We start from the raw sequence: 26,935 nt of genomic DNA, 5'->3' as shown, positions 1-26,935 counted from the left end.
CACTCGTAGCAATATGAAAACTTGAGAACAGTGTGTGAATGTAGGTGAGGATAATAGGTTAGTTAAGGATAACGTATTTTCACTTGAGCTATCACACGAGAAAGCGGAAACTGTCTGTAGACAGTTGCAGTGTAAGCTCTGAGTTTACGATTCGTTGTGTTCTGTATCAACAGTGAAGGAACATAGGCTTATTTCATGGGATAGTGGGTCTTATTTCCTCGGCTTATTTTATGGAAGTAATAGTGGTTCATATTTCTACGAATTAAATAAGTGTGAGTGAAATAGAGGTTAAAAGTACAATACATTATCGTCACTGTAAATACGAATTAAATCAAAAGTACAATGTTTATTTTCAATCATTGTTAAACGTTGATACGATTAATTGGTGTAGAATTTAGACTGGTTTAGAATGTTCCAATGGCTGTTTAAATTACCTTTATATATAATTAGTTAATTCTGTATAATATTAACAGTGGCCACAAGTTAGTGCAATATACCGGAATTGTGGCAGGTAATATTATATGCAAGACATCCTCTGTCTTAAATTAGTACAACTAAACGTATGATAATGTGTTGCCGTGGTAACAGAATTAAGTTAATAGCTCCAGCTAAATTAACTCTAAAATGAGGATCACGTTCTACTTGGGAGTTTGTAAAACGAGTGCTCTCTTTGTACTCGTAATGGTGATACTTGTATTTTTTGTAACAGATAAACAATTAACTTTCTTTTCTAGATGCTTTCTGAAATGTATCTAGATACGATCGTAAAAAGACTAAAACTATTTAATAACGCCCCAGACTTAGATTATTCGTTTCTAGTCTATGCATAATTTACATATAACTAAACACTACATTTTAGATATTAAAATGTTATATAAACTAAAAAAATAGACCTGAGAAGAACCCTTTTTCATATAAAATATGATTTGTACTTGTCTTTGCGAAAAACTTCTAATTTTGGAAGGAAATATCATAAAGATTATTAGATATTTCGTGAGTTAATTCCAATTATTTGGTGCAACATGAAAATAAATGAAGATCAGAATATTTAAGTTTCAACCCTTACTCTGTTAGATTCTCTACAATAATAAACCTCATTGAAACATTGTCATAATAGCACCCAATTAAAGTTATATTAAGTAATATAGCTTTCACCTAGATGACAATATTTACGCTAATTAGTAAGTGCTTTTCTTAGTTCTCAGTCTTTAGAGGCACTTATATAATTAATATTCCTGGAATATTTATTAGAGCAAAAGGATGTCAATTTAATAGCACTCTGAAATAACAAGGAAGTTATCAGGGCAGCATTAGTTCTTCATTATATAACAAAGGAACAGGGAAATTCTAATAAAATTTAAATTATTTTATGTCTTCAAACACGTGTAATATTTTTTCATCGTTAACTAATTTCGGTGGTGAGAATGTTTATATTATTAGAAATTGATGAACAAATGAGATGATTATTTAAGTATGTGAATGAAAGTCATTACCTAGATACCATCTCCGTAATACTCCGTGCGTTAGTTTTTCTATCTGATTAATATAATATTAATTAAATAATATATACACTCTAATACACATATTCTCTTTTCTGTCTTATTCTGTTCCATCGAGTTTACGCAGATGAATCCACGAAGCAAATTTTAAAATATGGATGATACGATGTTTCTAAACAAATTGCAAATTTAGTCAAACATGAATTGAAATCTTTGAAATAAACAATTTTGAATATAATTCAATCAATAAAAACTATGGTGTTTATGCATGCAAACGTAGAAATTTCTAAAGCGAACAAAAGTACAAACTGAATAAGTACAAACTTTTTACTGCTGAATAAGAGTATGGATCCAACAATTCATCGAGTTTTGTTTTTCATAGAACAATGTAGCAATTTTTACGTTTTTGCAATCACACTCGATACTATTCGGACGTTTGTGATAAAAAATCAATAGCTTTAAAACACATGTACTCTAAATTGTTCTTAAATCCTAATAATAATATTATAAATGCAATAGTATGTTTGTTTGTTATTCCGTCACGCAAAAACTACTGAACCGATTTTCATGAAATTGGGATTAACACATATGATAGTATTTATCCTGAAAATCCCACAGGAACAGGATCTATGCGGATATTTATTTGAAAACACGGGCAAAAAGCTAGTAGTTGAATATATATGGAAGAATATTTCATCGCAAAGCAAAATTTCTAACTCATTATAAATGAATGTGAATGTAATATCATTACTTGTTGATGGAAAAGCGTTGAAAGGGATTTCAATAAGCTCTTGTGGCTCCATTACTATAGAAATATTGCGAAGAGATCCGCGATGTTAATGTCGCAGTCACCTAGTTGAATCTGCTATTAGATTTTATGACTAGTGTGTTCATTGAATAACGACATTTAAGGACAACGCTTTTTTAATGCTTGCAACCGTCTTCTTGTGGACGGTTAGAAAAAGTAAATTCTGTCGCCATTCAATGAACGCGCTAGTCATTCAATAACATGCCGAGCGTTATATCTGCTCTGTTCAATGGGCTAAGTTACAATCCGCTAACTAGTTGGACGTTGAAGGTCCCTTGATAAATCAACGTTCGACCTAGTCATTCAATTGAATGTCATCATTCAATGAACGTGCTAGTCATTCAATCAAATAGCAGATTCAACCAGATGACGGCGACATTAATACTGAGTTCTACATACATTTGTGTTGTAAATGTAATGCAAATCGTATTGGCTTAGTGTGCATCATGTGGCTTACAATCAGAAGGCAATAGGATCTCTATTTACCGAGACACCGCACGCCTTAGCGGTTGACCCGGGATAAACCTCATAGATGGTTTATGTAATATGTAGGTATGAATAATACTAGGTAATAGCTCGAGGGTTTGCCCGCTTTGTCAATGGAATTTCCTATGGAAATGTAAAAACAAAGAAATATTACCGTTTACATATATGTTTTTATTTGTATTTATTTCATGGAGCAATCCATTGCGACAAAAACGTTGTCATAATAAATAAAGGTACAGTTGTTATTATTTATCCCTTTGCGACACTTAACTCTGAGCGAATGTAAGTGTATATGTCTGGACGGTGATACAAAAGTTTTAATTGTAATGAATTATACAAACGTCTTGGACAAACTACTTCTAGCAAGGATTTAAGGTTAAAAAGTCCAAGTAAGTCTCTTCATTGGATATTAAAAGTTACAAGACCATAGCAACTACCTTAGTATTTGCTAATGAATGATTGTAATATTTTTATAATTATTCAAACGCGCGAAGGGATATAATGAATTTTAATGTAAGTAAACATGATGATTAAACTAATATATTCCCTTAATATCAAATATATTATTATGTTCACAAAAGCGTTAATATAATAATAATATTATTATTAAACGGTACTTAGAATCTAGATATCAAATATATTTTACATAAATTAACAATAAACCATATTCCATAAAGATCTCAATGTTTACGTTAGTGAACAAATAGTTTTATTAACGTCTACGATTGCTACGCTATCACATCGTCAATCTTGATGCTACGGGCTACGGAGCTACGAATGTGCAGTTACGTAGCACTTTAAACGAATGTACGTCTTTACTCTTTGTACACACTTCAAAATAAATTTATGTATGAGAAAATTATCTTGTATGTTATAAATTATTTTGTAAATACCATTTACGCTTATTGTTTTTGTAATTTAGCGTTGTAATATGATTGTATTCTTAAAGTTATTCTAAAACGTACATTCTTAATGAATTATGGCAGTAATACAAAAAAATGTTTTTCGTTGCTTCGAGTTCAAAAACTCACGACTATCATTCTATGTTATAAACATCCCTGTTTTTATAAAATTGCATGCCTCATCGCAATCACCTTTTTTGTTCAATGTATTTATTAATATTATTCTCTTTCAAGATCATTCAATCTTTAGCATCTTCTATTATTCTTCATTACGTAGTCTTATAGATCTATAACCATCATAACATTTTCAAGATTTTTGCAACAAACAACCGCGGAATTAAATCCTAATACATCTAAACAGAACACCTATATTATGCGTAATAAACTCTTCTATTTTTATAAACATAACACTTATAATAGAGATTAAAATAGAACATATGTTCAATCACAAATATTCCATCAAACAACAGCCAGTATATACGCTTCACTGAAAAGAGAACACACAAATGTGCAAAATCGCTAACGCTCATAACATAATCAGCAAGTTTTAAACAAACAGACCCGTAGTTCCTATTCCTGCACAAATGCTGTTTGAAGCAAAACAGATGCTGCAATTTCGCAGTGTACACTTTTTATTTACAATTAGTTTGCTGTTATTGGTATTTATATAAATACTAGTGGTCCGCCCCGGCTTCGCCCGTGGTACATATGTATTTCGCAATAAAAAGTAGCCTATGTCCTTTCTCAGGTATCAAAATATCTACATACCAAATTTCATGCAAATTGGTTCAGAAGTTTAGGCGTGATTGAGTAACAGACAGACAGACAGACAGAGTTACTTTCGCATTTATAATATTAGTATGAATTGAATGTTGTAATTAACAAATAATAAAAAGAACAATATTATTTGATTTATTCTTACATAGTTTGTTTAAAATATTTACGAAAATTAAGTTAGATTTTTGTAGTAAGGTTTTTGAATACAAAAAAATATAAATAAATGACTAATTTTTGCTTAGTCTAAAGGAAAGTTTTTTTACTATCCGCTACTCTCAATATAAATTGATACTTAGTTTTACGAAAGGGCACTATCTTGAAAGAAAAATAAAGCTTTAATAACATAATAAGAAAATTCCATTCATAGATAAGAACCGTATGATAGCAATTTTCCTCAACATCGCGTAAAAATAATTACGATATTATATGGAAACATACGCTTAGCTTCCATAAAACAGGCAAAAACAAAAGTTATTATCATAACACTTAGGTTTAATTTACCGTAATAACATGAAAAAAGGTCAGACTGTTGAAACAAATACGTAACTTATCCTTTATCTTTAACGATTTAATTTTATAGTACCCTCCATATTTTTAAGGGTATCTAAATATCTTTACGTCGATAGGCTTTGAATAGGTTGCTCTTTTATTATTATGGAGCTTTCAATGAAATATTATATCTCAAAATCTGCTTTATACAAGCTGCTCGCCCCGTCTTCACGCGTGTAAACATTTTGAACGGCTTTTTTTGCATTCTGGTCCAAGTAGAGACAAATCTAACAAACGAAAAATCATTAAAATCCGTTCATCCATCATTGAGTAGTAAATACTGTAACCAACACGACTTATTTTATTAACATAGGTATGCTATTTAACGTGGTTATTTTTCGAACATTTTAATAATACATCTACACTAATATTATAAAGAGGAAAACTTTGTTTGTTTGTTTGTTTGACTGTAATGAATAGGCTCATAAACTACTGAACCGATTTTAAAAATTATTTCACCATTCGAAAGCTACATTATCCACGAGTAATATAGGATAGGTTTTATCCCGGAAATTCCACGGGAACGGGAACTATGCGAGTTTTTCCTTGAAACAGCGGGCGAAGCCGCCGGCGGAAAGCTAGTATTATATATTTTTACCCAACATAATACATAGAACTGTAATGTTGTCAGAATAAGATTTCACTGAATATCATCATCTTTGAGAATATTCTATGTAATTTCACCGAACACTATAGTCCTTTCCACCTAAGATGATTTCTGTGACACATCGATTTTTGACACGTGTAGAGATGTCGGTTACTGAAATCGTATCAATTGTTTCCGATAATCGATAATATTCTAATATGAAAATGAAATCGATTTGAATAAAGTACCAAAATTAGTTTTTTCGGCATTTCGCCAACAATTAACTAAGGAAACTTAGTAAACAACAGCAACAAAAAGTCAACAATAACAATTAGTAAAAATAACAGAATACCACGTAAAGTGTCAATATAAAAATGCAACTTGTATACAAGGCTGACGTACTCGTACAGACGATTGACTCGATTGACAAACGATCACAAGATGGGCGCCGATTATATGATTTTCCAACTCTATGATTTTTCAACGATCCATTTCATGTACACGAATTGCGTAGGTATTATATTTTTGTGTTATTTTATTTTATTTTTCATTATATTAAACTAAACAATACTGTTTTTGATTTATAAGCTTAAGATGTTTCATTTTTATATTTTTGGTAATAATGCCGCCATAAAATAAAAATTTTATGCACTAAAATTATTTTGACTTTTTAAACATAAAATACGTAATTCGGAACAGGATGAAGTGTCACAGGAATCATCATAGGTGAAAAGGACTATAACACCGGAAGAGCTTCCTTTTATGTTCGTATCGCCTTGTCTCATGACGAAAATGCAATTTAATAGATATTCTCTGTAGTTCGCATCAGCGTTGTTGTACCTATGAATATATATTTTTTGATACGACAATTACTAAATATAATTAACACGAAGACATTTGGTTTTGGTAGTATTCTAACTGCTTCATACATAATATTATTATATACCTATGTACAACTTGATAAAATTTATATATATTTGATTAAAATCGATATTGCATGGATTTGATACTTTAAATGCATATCTTGAGGGAAAATTAGAATTTTGTTTCTCTTTCACTTTTAATTTTACAAATTTTATTTTCAATGTCACTTGCGACATGAGATCCATCATTTTAATAAAAAAGTTGAAGAAAATTGGATTTCTTTTACATATAAAATATAAATAATGTGCGATAAGAGATGAGACTTTTGTATGCATTAAATACAATTATAGCCTGCATAAGATATTCAGGCCAGAGTGACATAGTACTTATGCAATACCTATGTTATAACTATAAAAACTCCTTGTGCTTAGAAAATATAATGTAGAAAAGAGCAGAAGCAATAACAGTAACGTATAAATGGAGTTACAACCAATACCATTGAAAGTATTAACGTTAAAGGCGGAAAACTTTTCAATTTTACAATTTAGCACATTTATTAGAGCCAACAAAGAATTTTATTTTCTAGCGTAAATTTTCAATTTAAAATTTAGGCACGTCCCCGGCATTTATCTTTCATGCTCACAGTAAAACATATTTTCTCGCGTTCCATTTGATTGAGAATTCTACTTTAAAGTTCCTTAAATTTATTTCGCAAAGAGCTTTTATGCGATGTTGTGTTTTGTGTAAAGCGATGATTTACGGGAACATTTGCTTTATTTCATTCAGAGCTGTGAATAAAATTATTTTATAACTTAAAAGATACTGAAATAATGTAAAGTGTCTGAGAGTTTAGAAAAATCTATAAACGAACTCTAAAAATAGTAACTTATGCTTTACTTGCTTTCCGCTGGCGGCTTCGCCCGCTTTTTCAAAACCTAATAAATTATATATTATATACCTTCCTCTTGAATCACTCTCTCTTTCTATTAAAAAATTTGCATTAAAATCAGTTACGTAGTTTTATAGATCCAAGCCTACATACATACAGACAGACGCGGGAAGCGTCTTTGCTTTATACCATGTAGTGATGATTTCCTATAGTAGTTCTTGGGCTTAGTTTTGAAATATTTCTAAATTTAAAGAAAATTCAACTTGTATGAAGTCAGCAGTTCGTATCAAAATTGTTATATAACAATGCCATGTTAAATGGTACTTACAAAAGCTTAGCATTACACGAAACTTTAATTATTACAAGCATTCAATCTTGATCACACCGTCGGTAAATTTATTTTAATAATGCTAATAAATTTACGGTTGTTTTTTTTATTTATATGGGCTGGGTTTGTGCACGCGAACAAATCCGTGGTCTTTCTGAATATAAAATTTTGTCGCCAATTTCTCGATCTTAGGGTTTATTTTTAAAAGTTTCATTTGAAACAGATTTAATCGAAATTCGTTTGGCAAGTCGAGAAAGTTAACAGATATCTTTTTACACCAGGCCAAGACTATTTTTATTTTCCAGTTATGATCAGCCAATTAAACGTTTCTTTGATCACATGAATAATACACGTGTAGTGTAAGTATATTATGATACATCCATACTAATATTATAAATGCGAAAGTAACTCTGTCTGTCCGTCTGTTACTCAATCACGCCTAAACTACTGAACCAATTTTCATGAAATTTGGTAAGGAGATATTTTGATACCCGAGAAAGGACCCGGCTACTTTTTATCCCGGGAAAATGATGTAATCCCGGAAATCCCACGGGATCGGGAACTATGCGGGTTATTCTTTGACTGCGCGGGCGAAGCCGCGGGCGGAAAACTATAGTAAATAATAAATCTCAAATATATTTTTGAGCGGCCTTTGACTGCGATATACCTTCTGATTCGTTTTCACAAATACTTGACCAAAGGGGCGGTATGAAATAACAATTCGGGGATTAATATCTATAACGTAGAAGGATGTTTAACATTATCCCAAGTAAATAAAATTCGGTATTTGTATATTTAATATGCTGATGATATAAATTGCTGAAATAATTGATATATTTTATTTATTCAATCTGTGTACGTTTAACGTAAGCGGATCATTGGTTTTTAATTTGCTTACTAGCTTATTGCCCCGGTTCTGCCTGGGTCGACTGTTTTGGCAGAAGTTCTAAATTTACAAAAATCCTTTTCCAAGAGAAGACAATACTTACAAACCAAAAATAAACAAATAATAATCAATCGGTCTTGAGTATTGATTGTTGTAACTAACAAGATTCTCTTTTATACTTACTTATTATGTAGTATAAAAGAGAGGACTGTTTAGTGTTTATGTAGTATTTTATAAATATAGAAACTTAACATACATATAGATGTCCTAAAATAATCTTTTTACAACAGTGCCTTTCAATAAACTGTGACCGTTATATCACATAATTTAATACTATACTAGGTTATATAAAGTAATTCTTCTACAATTTTATTTTGCAAACGAAGATTCAGAAGTTATCCAGTATACTCAGCAATTGTGTGAAATTCTCACCAAGTTAACTTGCTGAAAACAAGGGTTAGGTGATAGAATAAAAATACTAAGAACATTAAGGGAGCTTTTCCACTAATTGTGTGCGAGGATGTGTAGCCAGGAATGTGTGTAAAAACCAATTGTATCGCTTCAGTTTGAAATTTTAGGCGTTTAGCATTTGAAGCGATACTATTGGTTATTTGCAAACACATTCCTCGCTACACATCCTCGCACATTAGTGGAAAAGCACCCTAATAATCAAATAATGCTAAAGTACACCGTTATATTACCTTTTATTACCAACATACATCGACTATCAACCACAAGGCAGCATTGCATGCAATAACCATGTTGTTCTATCGTCTATGCCTAAAAGACCATGCAGGTAATCGATCGATTTAATCTTCATATATAATGCAGGTTCGGTTACCGATGGTGTAAGAATTTTCTTTGTTATGTGTTGATGGATGTACTATCCGCTTTTTTGTATGTGGCTGTTTCATTGAGGCTTAATTCATGCGATTACTACTAAAGAAATTATTAACGAACACACTTTTATGATAATGTCAATTTTTTAATTCAATTTAAATATCATTTGTCTTCGTCATCGTGATGAAAGTATTTAAAAAAAAATAATATTTCAGGACAATTTTCACACACGGCACGATCTGATCCCATACTAAGCTTTCGCGTGTGTTATGGAAACCAGATGGCTGATAAACATACATATATAATTTTATATACTATATAGATAATTACTCATATAGATAATAACACCCAGACACAGAGCAAACATCTATGTTCATCACACAAATATTTGCCCCGGGTGGGAATCGAACCCACAACCTCTGGCTTGGAAGGTAGGGCCACTACCAACCAAGCCAACCGGTCAGTCAGTTGAATTTTGTTTTATCATTTAAATTTTAAAACTTATATCATGTTCCTTTATATTAAAAACGTTATAAAATAGTTATTAAGCTTTTGCTAAAACTAATTAAAATACCAACACCGACTTTTCTGCATTGCATTGCTCTTTTTACAAAAGAGGTTTCACAGAAATCGCTTGAACCTACAATCTTGAGGCACAAGGGTAATCAACTGCTTGCTGACTAGCAGTCTTGGCCGGGTTAAGCAGGTCTAGATTTCAACAAACTTCCACATTGCTATCATAAATCAAATAGTTTGTACTGTTTGACTACTAGTTTCGGACTTGTTAGGACTTTGTGCGGTGTTTTTCGTGGTGTTTATTTAGAGTGGTTTTTTAATGATGTGGCCTTTGTTTTATTTTGCTTTGTACAATAAAACATAGGTATGTACTATGTTATATGTATGTATTAATAATATACCTATACTTTGTTTAAGTATCTATAGGTATGTATATTGTTTTTAATAAAAACAATATTTTATAATAATTAGAAATATTTGAGGACATTTGTTTGCATTTATTACAACCGTAAAGGAAACAAAAGCTATGTTTCCGTAATGGAAATGAAAGGGCAAGAATATTGCCCTATAAACGATAAGCCAGTTTATTTTCCATCATATTATGAATATATTTTAAAGTGAAAAATATCAATATATTTTTTTTTATGTTTATCCAGTCTTCCAACATAAAAGCCGTCGATATTTTACGTACAGCCATAATGCATAACACCGTGTGCACTTAATCGTAACTGACCTTTCGCCCATACCTCGTAAAGGTCAATTGCTATGGGGTCCATGTTAAATATTCACGTCCGTCACATGTAAGGTATGACCTTTTTACATGTATACTTTTTAACGTTTTTAATTTGAGGTCATTGAGCTTTGTAGAGGCTAATTTAAAAGTCCTTAGAATATTCTCGATTATTTTCGGAGGCCAATTTTTAAACCACCTATAAGTTTTAAAAATATTATTGTAGTAAAACAGGATTTTAGAATACCTACATGTACCTACTTTAAGCAGTACCTAATAATAATATCATTTTTCTAGGAACTATTTAACATAAACAGTTATGTATTACTTATAAAAGTAAATATTGTCATGCAATCTTTAATTTCATTATGGAAAAATATTTCACGCTTCGTCTATTTCTATAAACGCTGCAATTCTTAAATGCTGTTTGCACTTTCCTTCAAATTGCATTAAAAGTTAAATTTTGTGACTTCTTTTCAATAAAATATCGTAGAACTTTGAATAGTAGAAATTCGATTTGAATAAAAATTTTGGAAGAAATTTGGATTCGTAAAACCAAGTTTTTTTCTATCAAGTTATAATAGGAAAATAGTCGCAAAATTATCTTTATAAGCTTATCTATTTTGACAGATTTCAGCATGTTTTGTTCATTTTAACTAAATTAATAAGTACATAAAGATACGAAATTAGAACGGAATTTACAAAAAGATTAGAACGGAATAAAAAAAATCCTTTCGTTTTAAAACTAGACAAATACAAATACAAACTGTTTTCATGTTCTCGTAATGATAATGTTATTATAGTACTGCTGATAAGAACCGAAGAATATTCTGTACACGTTTAACCGTATGGTAATTGTTATATTATGTAACAGTTTCTTATTAGTCAACCATTTTGTTTCCTAATTTGTAATGCAAATGGTGTAGGAAAATAGTTCTGTATGTAATTATTACTTAAATAAAAGGCAATATGTGTGTTGTGTGTGTCTATTTAATGAAATATGTACATTTTATTTCTATCTACTGAAAATTACGGACAATTTTCTATATTCCCTCTGTCTTCTATTCTTTATTTAATATTACTATTCTTAATATTCTTCTATATTTCTTTTTCGTCTTGACTTAAATAATGTCCATTTTGTTTATATTAAAATGCAAGCTTTAAAACCCATATTCAAGTGTTAAGGTCATTAGTAAGTGTAATAGCAAAGCAAAACATGCCAGCACTATTTATCTAGCACATTTCCTAAACATTTAGCAAGTTAACATTAAGCTGGCCCTTATTCAACGTCATTTAGTGCAAATACACCTCTATTTTGGTAGCAAAATTCACATGTAGTGTGAATAGGAATTGCCGCAGTAGGTTAATTGATTCAGCCTAGTTACCCACGTCCGAACTATTTTGTGCCTATTTACTTGAACGTCCATTTGGCGAGAGGTTTTTATGAATGGCGAAGGTAACAAAAATGTACGTACAATGTTTACCCACTGAAATCCGTGTAAAACCACTTATTTTGTACGTCTGTATTATTTTTGATACATTTGGTGAATGTTAAAGCCTTATAGGGACAGACGGAGCAGAAAGTTGGTAATGTTTTTGTTAAGTGCTTAACACACACAAAAACGATTCCAAAAAAGGTATGACATTAAGGTGAAACATTATCAAGTTTTTTTCGAATGATTCCTTTGAAAATTAACATTAAAATTGAGTTTTTTCTAAATGTGAAAATAATTTAAAATACATAAATGGCTTCTCATTTTCACAATTATTATTTCTTCAATCGAAATTTCATTATAGAAAATTTTACACTTTCAATAGTTCGTTACGTTAGATACTTCGTAACAATACAAGAAGTTAACATCGTTGTATGAAATGCTCCCGATATAATTCTCATTGATACCAACTAAATGTAATACAAACCCACTTATCGCGTACTCGTAATAAAATTTCACATCGTATTTTATCAAAGCACTTGTTCCATAACACAATAACCGCATGTAATGTTCCAACAAGTTTTAGCATCGTTTATGTAGGTATTTAGTACGGAATCTATTCTTATGGGGCTCTGAATTTTGAGGCCCCAATATGCTAAATATGTCATGGGGCCCCATATTTCAAAATAGAAGACGCTTTTCAAGCACTTTCCACTTGGACGAGGCTTAGAATTGTTAATGGTTTTAAAGCTCTAGAACTTCTGAAATATAAACGAACTAAATCATTAATTTTAAAAAGCAGACGAAACATTTTTACCCGTATAATGGTCCAACTAAATCGTTTGTTTAGTTATTTTATATATTCATCATCATCACATTCATATTCAATATTCTCTGCATCATTTTTATAAAATCTTCTCACTTTAAAATGGCACAATTTTATAATATTAGGGCCCCAAGTAAACCAGGAATATTTTTGTTTACTTGTTACCCCGTCCCTGTTCTTATGTCTAAGTGAATTTTGTCTAAAAGCAGGCACGTTCTTTGACGTAAATATCTTATCGAAACTTATATTATGATGGAGAGCTTAATGTACCGATCAATATTGTAGAGAGAATAGTTTGCTGTGGTTGATTTTAAAATGATAGTTGTTACTTGTGAATAAGACATGAGGGGTTTCCTTTATATATTTTTGCAGGTTTTATTTCAATGCCTTATTATTGTTTGATGTGGATGCTAGTCTTGTACATAGATCAATTAATTAAGAAAACCTCCATCTGTTTGATCGTAAGGAACCTTTTCGTTGTTTCAATTAGGTCGATAGGTACTTAAACTTAAGTCGAAGATAGCTATGAATGAAGAAATTTTATAAACCCTTTTAATAATAGCATAAAATACGTTGTTTATAAAATATTGAGTTATTGCTAAATATTCTTATAGAAAAAAGAAACCATAATACCAGTGATATAAGGCTTCAAAAGTTCCTTCTTTACTTATTCGTAGACGTAAATCAAGCCGCAAGACGCTATCGTGATATAAGTTTGAAGACAAGTTATAGCTGCAGTTCATTTTGTCCGTCTTTTTGTGTATTTAGTTTGACTTTTTAAAAAATCGATTAATATGGCGTATTTTTTATTATCACATTTAATTGTAAGAGATCGTTCTATATGTAGTGTATACTTGTAGTTTATTTCGGTTTGCGTTATTACGGTAACCAATAATACGGTTTTTCTTTAGCTTAAGAAATATTAATATAAAAATAATAATTACCTTCATTGTAGTTATTGAAAGAAACTGTAAGTTTTAATTATAGTTCGAAAAAAGATGGCATTGTGTTGAGTCTGAATAATAGATATTCTTTGAGATTCAACAATATTCAGACTAAGATTTTTCTAATAAAATAATAGTCATTAAAATAAAAAGCTTTATAGATCTCATTGTGTCCAATTAGTGGCCTAGATTCTAGAGGCCTTCGAATAGACATAAAGTTTTACAGCTTTTATAATTCACAAAGCGTCCTAATAAATTTGTTTAACGTAGGATCAACCGTGCGGTCCATTTGCTGAATAAATTATTTACTTTTAAACCGAAACGGCGCAAAATTAATTGCTCCGTGGAATACGTGATGAATTTTTTAACGATATTGCAATGAGGTGTATTCAATAATTCATATTCGATTTGTTTCTAGCCTTGACCGACAGTTGCTACCACATGTACATTGGTCTGCATTAATAAATACTTGGATCGCCCCGTGGCCGTGGTCGTAATTCGACCTTCTAACGGCTCTCACCTACGTTCCTATACACGTATCGCGATGAAAAGTACATTCGACAAATCTTGTATCCGTATCGTAATAGGAAAACAGCTTTATATGTATCACGACACGTGGATAAAACATCCGAATAAAGGAGAAGACGCCTTTGAATATTAGTACATAGTTTGCAGTTGGTTAGATATTCAGCTTTCATAATATATGTATGAAAATATAGTTAAGTTACATATAATTTCGTCACAATTACTGTGTTTTATGTAAAATATGGATGCGTATGTATTTGAAGGAGAATATTATTTTTCTTGATTTATTTTTTTTAAAGAGGGGAATTTGGTTACATAAATGTTATTTTGGTTTTGATAAAGAGACTCAATCCCGAAAATATTAGTAATATCACAGATAATGTAATACTCTACTAGTAGGTAGTAATATAAATAAAACACCTCAAATCAATCATTGTACTACGGCGTTGATATCATTTTACGTACAAATTGAATACGATACTTCAAACTCATTGAGGTTAAGAAAATGATATTTTATTCAATAGACACGCTACAATACAAATGAACATGTAACATGACAGCACATAAATATCTTTATGAAAACCAAAACCTAAAGCTGTCTGGATAGAAAACACCAGTCATGTTTTTTGTTACTCGAGCCCTGTCTTGTTTGATATTTGCGAATAGCATATAAGTCTCTACTTATTGGCTTACTAAATTTAATCATCTGACTTCGAAAGATTCGACTGTATGTCTGCCAGTAATGATTTGATTCCAATGATTATTTTTGATGTCTTTAGGTTAGTATATCAGAGGTAGGTATTCCTGTAACCAACCTATTTTAATATTGGAATTGATTCTGCATTAAAAAGAGCATAAGTGTGTGTCGAGCATACGTCTCAGAAGTGAAACTTCTTTGCCAAGGTTCAAAGATAACAAAATCGACGCCTAACCATGCCGTGACGGTATTGCCATGACGCGACCTTGAAATTTCACTCTCTACGCGTCTAAAGAAGTTTCATTTCAAAAATATTTAACATTCAACATCAACAAAAATAAAATGTAATAATACATTTTATTGGGAATATTATCTAATGCAAGAAACATTGTTCTTTGAAAACCACAACAAATTATGGATATTTTAGCTGAAATGAGATGTATTCGTGAATGGGGTTGAATGCTATTAAGAGTAAGGGTTGGATAATGATAATAGCTCCATTATCGTTTGGAGGTGATAATGCATTATTATTTTATATTTCTTTCAAGTTCTAATTTTATTAAAAATACGATATTTTTGTGGGAAGAAAAATATTTGATGATTGGAGTTAAGTGCGATACTTATTTATTATTTTTTTGCAAACAAAACAGATTTTGATAGGCACATCTACACAAATTATTGTGAATACGTGTGACGATTGACGAATTGTGAACACACTTATTATATTGTTTATTTGATAATAAGTTTGTTGAATGGATAAAATCAAGAACCGATTTTACATGTTATTTTGACCTTTTTAAAGCTATTTTATTCTTGATTGATACATAATTATTAAAGTAGCATTCAAACGAAGCATCGGATGTTTGTTAGTTCTTGTATAGCATAAGAAGTACACGTATATTTCCTCAGTAGAGTTTAGAATATTGTGTCCGGATTATGGCGTAGGAACCAACACACATGACTGGCGAAACATGTATCTGCGTCTTTGTTCTATCTATTTCATTTTATTTGTGTCTCTTTGTTGGATTATATCTTGTTCTATTCTATGATTCTATGATCATATGATCAGTGTTCTTGAGTTTTGTTGTAATGAATATTAAATGTACCTTTGAGTGATTTCGGTCTTTTTATTTTATTGGCACATCATTTTTATCATATGAAGCCAAAGAAGCCTATTTAAATGAATAAATGTTCGCGTTTGAAGTAGGGCGTAATGTTACATGTTTTTGTATAAGACATTTTACTAGAAAGGGGGAGTTGTAGTGATATTAACTATTAAGTGTTAAGTTTCCTCGTTTATCTTTTGAAACGTGATTACTTTGCCTTTACTTCAAGCATTTACTACATTTATGGGTGAGAAGTAAGACGTTTACATCTTTTATTATAAAATATTTAAAAATTTGTAAGCATGGCCATCTAATTTTCTCCATGAAAGGCCGAAGAAATAACGAGAAAGAACTGAAATAAAACTTCAACGTTGCTTTAAAGGCAAGAGAAGAAATATTGCTTTGCTTTTTAATGGCGTTCAGTTCGCTTTGTTTGGAATAAATCGTCTAAGAGAGAATCCTTACCTCTTTGTACCTACTGAATAACATTTTAAATTTAGTTTTATATTGTAAAAATATGATTTTACCGTGCTGCCTGGTAGCAAGAACGTTGACTGTATTGTGTTTGTTTTTTTCGCGCACGAAGCACGGTTGTTTTCACGTCGTCTATCACTGAAATGTTTTATAAGCTTTTATTTTATATTAATACTTGTGTACTTCTGTGTGGTAGTTAGTAAAGCTAAAATTTATTGTTATGATTATGAATACGAATAAGTAAATAAATATATTGTGGGGCATAATATTATTGGGTTCTTTGTCCCCAATGAAGTATTTGCAACGATTTTGTACTATATTAACTAGCCCCATGCCTCCCAAGGGTGACAGCAATTTACTTTCAATTAGCTTTAACACAAGGCTTTTTAAGAAATAACACGAGCAATAGCCAATAGATACATACGAACACATTTTTGTGAAAATGTTAAACAACAACAGAGCCTCTGCAGCTATATTGCGCATTCATAATTCTGATACAAGCTCTTATCTGTAACAAAGAATGTCACGTCCACATAACACAAATGTTAATTTAAAACATCAGTTCACAGTTGTTCGCGTACAGTAAGCTCTTATAATTTAGCTTGTTACCCTCGATCGTACGGTTCGCAGTAACCGCTACAAGCGCGATGTACCATCATAAATACTCGTGAACATTTTTCCTCAGTTAAAATGTAGTTTTAACAATGCAAATCCCGACCGAACTTTTAATCCGCTACCGAACTTCCCCGCGCCGACTTCGCTTTAAAATCCCTAAATCCCACTGTGAAATATATGATTTTGTCACGAAATAACGCAAATTGGTCGGAACGACTTAATTAGGTTAATACCTGTTGATGATGATTAACAAACATGTAGTGAATATTCATTCAAACATCGGCAATGCGACGTAATGAATATTAATGGCGTCCTCATAAATTACAAATATGACCTTCGCTTATTTTGTAATTATTTCGCACCTGTCCCTCTTTAACGACCCTAATGTTTAATAAAGTAAATACCATGGAACACGCAAGGATTGAGTACGTAATTACATATTAATAGCAGTACCTCGCCAACGGAACTTATGTTTATGCAACTCACTCGAACGCCATACACGGAGACTACATTGAATAAATTTAGAAAATGTGTAGCAAAAATACGTAACATTTATGCTACTTAGAAATTCAACAATTCAAGCTTTTCGTAGAACATAAAAAGGCGCATTAAAGTCGGCCGGTAACACTCTGCAGTAAAGTGCGAACATACCCATTGCATATAAGTTGGAGTATAAACGAAAAACTTTAGACATTTTTACACGTATTTAGGACACTAGTGCTTTTGCATTAGTGTTCTCATTAAAAGTACTTCTAACTGAAACATTTATATTATGTTTAAAATCTGCTTTTCTATTGTTTCAGATTGCGGCACGTGTATAATGGAGCAAATGACAAAATATTTAATTATCATCGCTTCCTTATTGACCGTCAAACCGACAGAGAGCAAAAACGATACGAAGCCCAAAATAGACCGACGTTATTACCAAATGCCAATTTTCATTAACGTCTGTGACATCGTCGACCGTAGATCAAAAGTGCACTGCTACTGCGATAGTAACAAACTGAAATTGGCGACCAGAGCTGACTGCTGGATATTCAGTGGCGGTTTAACGGAAGATGATGCAATTTGGCCTAGTTTTTCCTCACAATCTGAAATAGAGCACCTAATGTTCAACGTTCGGACCGATGACGCATTAACTTTTATACCAGCGAAGGCTATAGTTAGACTGGATAAACTGAAATACCTTTCGATTCAATTCGGCACGATTAAGCGAATTCCTCCTTACGCTTTCACGAATTCCTCTACGGTGAGACAGATCGTTTTGAAGTCGAACAAAATAACAAACTTGGACAAGCATTCGTTTTCACAGCTGATGATGCTGTCCAATCTCAGTTTAGACGATAACCTCATATCGGAATTGAAGCGAGACGTGTTTTTCAACCTTCCTAATTTACACGTTCTACATTTATCGAACAATAATTTAAGTCTGCTACACGAAGGCTGTTTCAAGCACTTAAATAATCTAATCGAGCTGCGCCTTGACGTGAACTACATATCAGTCGTTACTAAGGAAATGTTGGAGGGGCTCGAGAATTTATCGAGATTAAATTTAAGGAACAACAAGTTGACAATGATAGGTAACTTGGCTTTCAGCGAGTTGTGGGGTTTAAAAGAATTGATGCTGGACAATAATGCGATCGAGTATATATCGGAAAGAGCGTTTGGGGGATTGATTCAGTTAAGAAAGTTGACACTGTCTGGTAACAAATTGACGTCGTTCTACGAGGATATCCTCGAGGATATAAGGAGTCTTATCGTCCTGGATTTGAGGGATAATCTGTTGACGACAATATCGTACGAAACGATCAGGCCTGTAGTTGAAAATGATAAGTCACTGTCTTCAGTTGTTTACTTGGATGGTACGTATTACATCTTTACTTGTATTTTCCAATACATACGTATCTAGATAAAATAAAAGTTCAGTAAATAAGATACGATTTTAAAGGTACATTTTCTTACTATTGTAAATCTGTTGTATGTATCACAATTAATTGCTACAGTAATTACCCTGATAAGAGAATCCATACTATTTTTCATATTATTTTATAAATTATAATATCGGAAACAATGTATCCGTTTCAAAATAAGCGTATAATGGCGCAATTTAATAGCATGATACCATACAATACTTATTAAATGATTATCAAAGGTATACGTCACAAATTGATGTAAAACTTTTAGATCTAATTAAAAAGCCTTGCATCAAAGGTGCAAGCAATGTGGAACGCTAGTAATCTTTCGTTAAGCAAAGTTGGGTTAGTTAGCAAATTAGTTTACTTGCAAATTTTAACATGCAATCGCTTAAAATAAACTTGGCAAATAAATATTTTTATTTTTGGCATACGTTTTTTATTATTTAAATATTTGTTATGAACAATCCGGTTATGTTTTGTTCAATAAAATAAATGTATATACTGTTTTTATTGAATTGAGAAAAATGTAAATAAATTGCTTGTAGTAGTAATCATGAAGTCTGCAGTTTGTATATATTTAGATGTCATATTATAATAGTCCTAAAATGTAGATCCCACAACAAGTATATATGAATTAACTATTTTGCCAAGATTATATTAATTCGTTATTTTATAGAGATTTCATTACATCCAACACCAATACATTTGTATAACGCATGACAAACAGCTATTACATTTACAAAATATCACCAGGCTGAGCCTAAGAACGAGAAATAAAGCATCTAATAAAAAACTAATAAAAATGTGCGGTGATAAAACGTAAAAAGACGTAAAACGGTCGCATCTGCCAATCGCGCTTGACGCTTTTCTTTAATCAGAATGATCGAACGTTACCGCCTATTACAGCAATACATAAAGCCTAAGAATATTTCAAGAGGCATCTTGATACGCGTATAATGCTTTTATTCGTCACGTTATAGCCGAAATGCGTAAATCAGGCGTCTTCTCACAGAATTGTACCTATATTTCGCAAGGGCAGCGATAAATTCGGCCGTTTCCATCGAGGAATGCCATTTTATTTGCAAACATTCCCGCTTGTTTATTAGGTACTTTATAGCACCATTTTGTAAGCTCGTATAGACTTTTGTTTTATATTATTCATGAGTGGGATTTCGGTTGTTTTATTCCCGGTATTGAAAATAAAACTGTGGTTCGTGTTTTGTGCGTTTTGCTTTGTTACGGTTGGCATATTTTTATTGTGTCGTCATGTTATCATAAATCATTATTTTTTATTTAATTTTAGATATTTTTTTCAAATGCTCATACCGCATACTATAGCAGAAAATAGCTCTCCCTCTTTCATAAAATATAGGAATAAGTAAGATATATCGTACGTAAAGAACTTTGCGCTTCCTCAGAAAATATACAGAAGCCGAAAATGTATATTATTTCTAGGATACGTTTACGGCTTTCATGTAATTGAGTTTTCAGATCGTTGGTATAACAACTATTGTTCATATTTTTTATTGTAATGAGCACTTTGAATTCAGTGTATTTGGCAGTAGTACAGATCTCGCATATTCAAATGACGCAGGTTATATTTAGGGCTGGGTATCTGGGCGCCTGGGTACCTATAGGTCTAGATTTTAACCACGTTACCATCAAGTATTATTATCTTTTGCTTAATAAGCTGTATATCTTCAATAATATGTATATTATCTTCGTAAAGGTAAAGTGATTTATCACTCAAACTCAAACGCAGACATTTATTTATTAAATAGAACTTCTAAAAGTTATTTTTTTCGTCATAACATAGTTTTACAATTTATTTATTTATTTATTTATTTATTTATTTATTTATTTCTGATTCCTTACAACTATTCTTACAATAATTACATAATAATTGAACAATACGCCAATAAAAAGGAATTCCATTAATAGAATTATTATAATAAACATGTGACAAAGAAAATTGAGTAAGAAAGTAGGAGGAAAAGATATACGTTAAAATAATAAACAAAATACTATTGTGATGAGTGTAGGTGTAGGTATGGTGTGTAGTCTGTTGTGAGTGAGTGTGTAAATGAGAGTATGTAAGTACATATTATATACTTTAAGTAACTAAAAATTAAGTACTGAAACCTATATTATACTAGCGGCCCGCCCCGGCTTCGCCCGTGGTACATATGAAAAATAGATGTTGGCCGATTCTCAGACTTACCCGATATGCACAGAAAATTTCATGAGAATCGGTCCACCCGTTTCGGAGGAGTATGCAGACTAACATTGTGACACGAGAATTTTATATATATAAGATATAATAGTTATTATGAATTATTGGAAAAAGTGATTTCTTTTTTAAAATTTGAGCGAGATGTCTTAAATATGTCCACATTATAAAATTTCTTATTATATATATCTGGCAAACGAAAAAGAGCTGAGTGTTGCAGATGCTTGGTTGATGCAAGCGGTACTCTGAATAAGTGTGTGTGTCTAGTGCGAAGCGATGGCGCCTGAATAGATATATTGCTGAGAATATTCGGGCAGTCCAACTTATTGTTTACAATGTCATAAAAGAGCATCATATCAATAATATCCCTTCGCTGTTCCAAGGTATTTAATTTGTGGAGTGCATAAGATTCGAGATAGTCGGCTGGATTAGCATGACATAAAAAATTTAGCTTTTTTACAAAGATTTTTTGAATTTTTTCTAACCGTTCAATATGACAACGATAGATTGGACGCCAAATAGAACTCGCAAATTCGAGCACACTACGTACATACGCGAAATACAGTACCTTTAAACATAGAATGTCATTAAATGCATCACTAGTGCGAAGTATGAATCCTAGATTTTTATAAGCTTTTTGCATGACATACTCGACATGATCATTATGAGACAGTTTTGTGTCGTGGATAACACCCAAGTCCCTAATTTGATTTGTTCTTTGAAGCATTTCATCATTTCATCATCATCATCATTTACCACCAGAAAAGAGCGGACAAGAAAATCGTAGTTGCTCTTTTAAAATCATGTCAATTTTACATTTTTATTTAACAAAAACATGACATTTATATTTCATGTATGGTATTAGGTCGCGTTTAATTAAAACCTATAAATTAAAGACATGATACCCAAGTAATAAGTTTAATATATAAGCAACGAGGGTAAAATCAGAGCTATTCCCTAGCCCGAAGTTATTGATCGTTTCCTTGTAATTTTGTTAAGTGCTCGTTCACTGTTATGTGCAATAAATCAGAAGATATAACCATTGGTGCATTCTAAGTCTCATATTAATTGGAATTAATTAATGAAATATTGAAGGCCTTTGGGAATGTGCAGATATATTATTTTGATACCAGATTTATATTATAACTAGCTGCGCCCTGCGGTTTCACCCGCATCGCTCCGCTCCTGTTGGTCTTAGCGAGATGATATTATATAGCCTTCTTCGATAAATGGGCGATCTAACACCGAAAGAATTTTTCAAGTCGGACTAGTAGTTCCTGAGATTAGCGCGTTAAAACAAACAAACTCAGTACTTATAGATGTTGCCTTTGATATCAGATTTATTTGATGCTTCCAATTTCTTCGATTTTTCGTCGCATTTATCTTGCCTCTTTCATTATATAAGTACATTTGTTCTCCACAGAACTCCATTAAGATATATTTTGAAAGTAAAAGGTTTTCTCGTACATGTTAGCTTTCAAACGAACTTAATCTTCCAATCCTTTTTAATAATAAGTTGCATTTAGATGAAATCGGCTGAAATATTTGTGTTATTTATGTTCGCCTAACATTGATAAATAACTCAGATTTCTTGAGTTATTTATGACCACGATGGGTTAATAATAAAACGATAAATCCCAATTTTTATGCATTTTTATGCATTCGCACATATTTTAATTTCCAAGTACAAACAAGTCATTGAAAGTTATTAATTTCTATGAATAGTAATAATATGCTTACTTTGAAAGTAAAAGTATTATATTTAATCAGATTCTAGAAATACGGTAGCTATCTTTTTATCGGAAATACTCCAGATAATTTCGCTTAGTTTCAAATCCAAAAGCATTCGGTTTAAAGTAAATTTATTGCAAATGTATCTTTTTACTGCATTTTTGGGTAGAATCAATTCGTTTGAATTTAAACGTGGGAACCAATGAATTTTGCTAATCAACTGAGAATAGCGTGGCGATAGAAAATTATAGAACAAAATCCATTGTGAGATCCTTTATTTAAACAGAGGTGAATTGTGCAAAGCTTGTCCAATTTTCTTATCTGCATTTCAATTCTTATTTTTCTGGTAAAACTGTAATGTTTATTGTTTGTTAACTTTTTATGTTTAAGTTTTAATATAATAAAGTAATTATGATGATCGATCAGCCTGTCATGAGACAAATTGAGAATGAAATTAATCAAGCTTTTAAAGCTTTGCTTAAATGAATTAAATATTTAATTATAATACATAGGTAATTTGCAGTATGTAAAGCAAAAATAGTGTGATTATTTATGAATTCTCTTACATAATATTTTCTGTCACTTGAAGTCTAAGCCTGAGCCTAGCCGAGCCTATTTGATACGTATTTCTATCATATTACTATTATAGTCACCTATAATAGTATCGTATCGTAGTACAGGTGACTAATTATCTTATAATTTATTGCTTTTTCAGATATTTTTTGAGCAAAGTTTAATGATAATTAATCCATACTAATATTATAAATGCGAAAGTAACTCTGTCTGTCTGTCTGTTACTCAATCACGCCTAAACTACTGAACCAATTTGCATGAAATTTGGTATGGAGATATTTTGATCCCCGAGAAAGGACATAGGCTACCTTTTATTGCGAAATATGTACCACGGGCGAAGCCGGGGCGGACCACTAGTTTAAAATATAAATAATCATCTATCTCCCGATTAATTATAGTTTTAATTGATTGCTAAGTAAATAACGAACAGAAAACGTTTCTTAATTGCAATTGTTTTTCTCTAAAGACGCAGTTAATTGTTAAGGAAATAAAATGTAGTTCTGCATTTGAAACTCTTTTCAATGCAACAGTAATGTAAGTTGCAGTTTTATTTGCAACTCCGTAAAATATTTGCCACTGTTGGGAAAACGCTTGAATAATTTACATTTTCCGCGATTTTCTGCGTTTTGCTATCATCGTTTATTTTTTAAAAACATAAATTCTAAACTGTTTTCAATTCCAACGGAATTTATTTGCTTTTATATAAATATATGTATATTATTATTCATTTTTAAACTTTATACGTAATTTAATTACAATGTAACGAATTATTAAATTATTTTCGGTTAAAAGTAGTCCTAATTTGATGTAGGTATAAAAACTAAATAAATATGGCGATGCACATTTTTAATCTGTGGTCAAACACCACTAGTCAAGTCAAAGAGAAATAGGTACTTCACTTGTTATCTGGGCTAACAACATATTGTATGTTAGCTTAATTCACAGAAATCGTATGACGATCATATTCGTATAGTTTTATTTTTAATTAAAATTGTTAATTTTTGTAACTTTTAAAATTAGGTACATAAAATTGTGTTAGTCTCTCAATCGAGAGCAAAGTTATTGGGAAATTGAAACATGATCAGTTCTGGAATTTTGCAAACAACTACCGAATCGTAGAATAAATAATTTTAGTGTATTCAAAATAGCATTGTATAAGTATCGAGTGTTCATATATTTTTGAATTTATTATTATAGAGTGATTGTTGCGAAGCCTGAAATTCTTTGTGGTTTTTCATTTTTAGCATAACTTTTTAACATATATTTGCCCAAATAATGGGATCATAGACTTGTTAAGACATTTATGTACATACAATAATTACATCAAAAAGAGGGTATTCGTGAATCAACGATGTTGAAATGTCATTTCTCTCATTATCTCTATTAAATTAACGGAAAGTTTCATTCGTTCATCAATCATGCTCAGATTACAGGCTGGATTTAATTACATTTACCGGCAGTACTGCATCCGTTCGGAAATATGATATTCCGAATTCATAATTTTCATTTTTCATGGTCACAGTTTAAAATTAGCTTATTTGTAATAATGTAACCGACTTTTGAAATTTAGCATTTTATGATAATGCACAAGCACTCGTTATTTTTCCTTTACCAATCTAATTTAGCTGTGATATTTTAATGTGATATTTTAACGTCAAAACATATTATCTGAAGCAGAAATTCAACCCGTGTAGTAACGTAATATTATAATACTAGTAAAAAAAGAGCGGGTAAAATGTAGGAAATTTATCTTTTTTATATTGACGTAGTAATTTTAATAAGACTTACTTTAATAATAATAATAGTTTGATAAAACTAAAAAAACACGCTTTTTATAGAAAACCGAACTAAAAAAATAGAAAATTTTATCAAATTAGTGTATTGTCATCGGTCCTCAATAAATCTACAAAGTTTGAACGAAATCTGGCCGTTTAAAGTGGGTCAAAATCGCGCCCAAAGAAGTCGGTTACAAACATACAAACATACAGGTGAAGCTAATATAAAGCTTGTAAAAATAACATTCAGAGTTTGGGTAATTTTGCTGAGGATGCTGCCAAATAAATAATGCATTTATCGATACAATTATATAATATATTAGTATATTTAAATATTTTAGATCCCTTTCATTGCAATGTACATAATTTTACTAATGACTTTGAATGCAATTGCACTGCCACTAAGCCTTTAATATTCCCAGCTTGTTATGTATATTAGTTACTGGCGACGCTTCGATACTATTGCTTATATTATCATAATAATTAAATGGGATTTTTTAATATTAGCAATAGTAAAAAATAGTTCTCACATTTCTTAGGTTCGTAACTACAGATTAATTTTCAGATATTAAAACGTAAATATATGATATAAAGATTTACTAAGAAGAACAAGATCGAATTAAGAGTGCATCATTTATCAGTATAATATTTCCGTAAATATATTTGCTAGCTGAAAATAATCTTAAAATAAATAATAATTCAATTCTTTTTAAAATTAAATTCTGTTGCGGTCTACATTCTTCCTAGATTTAAATCTTTTGATATTTGTTTTGCTATAAGAGCAGCTTAAATGTACAAATATTAAAACATTTATGCAAGAAATCGTAACCAAGATCACCACATGAAAATTATGACGAATGCAAAAATTTAAACTTAAAACTTTTAAGATATTCAAGCGCTGCTCGACCACGAGGTCAAAAATTACTTAAACAGGTGTGTAACAGGAAAACCTGTGACAAGCTTGTGCTTTCACATTTCAAAACTTTTCAACATACTTTTTGTACAGCGAATTAATTACCAAGTAATAGAACATTAGCAGTAGGAACGTTTAAAAACAATTGCAATTTAAAGAAGCATTTTCTGTTTTCCTATTGGCATTGCTTTCTCAGCTATAAACCATTACCCTACTTTGTTCAAAGCGTTTTTCGACTTGGATCCTCCACTTCCTTTAGGTTAAAGTTGTCAATAGCATAACTAGTACTAAATTAGTCATAGCTCCGTGAATTCAAGATCGCAATTTAAATATTTTATAGAGCGTGCTAGCGCCGACATCCACGTCGAAGCAAAACAAATATTTGCTCGGATGGTAATAATTCCATCGTTTACAATATGCAATATTTCAACGTCAGTTCAATTCTACATTGTGTTACATCGGAGCAGAATGGGAATAACGTACGTGAGGTCTTTGGATCCATTTTTCTTAACTCAGT

At 31.2% G+C, this 26,935-nt stretch overlaps 1 protein-coding gene across 1 annotated transcript in view; it reads left to right on the top strand.

Moving 5' to 3' along the window:
- Positions 1-26,935, top strand: part of LOC149906937 (uncharacterized) — a 47,092-nt gene that overhangs the window by 15,687 nt on the left and 4,470 nt on the right. The window contains exon 2 of the mRNA XM_090103986.1: positions 18,084-19,142. Coding sequence (XP_089960112.1) covers positions 18,101-19,142 — 1,042 coding nt within the window. The 5' untranslated portion in view covers positions 18,084-18,100. The remainder of the gene's footprint in view (positions 1-18,083; positions 19,143-26,935) is intronic.

Source organism: Colias eurytheme, chromosome 7, assembly GCF_061535395.1.
Source record: "Colias eurytheme isolate Ceu_HAF_F1 chromosome 7, ilColEury1 Martin Lab GWU primary, whole genome shotgun sequence".
In the NCBI taxonomy this organism is placed as follows: Eukaryota; Metazoa; Arthropoda; class Insecta; order Lepidoptera; family Pieridae; genus Colias; species Colias eurytheme.
This window is presented reverse-complemented; position numbering and strand designations above follow the sequence as displayed.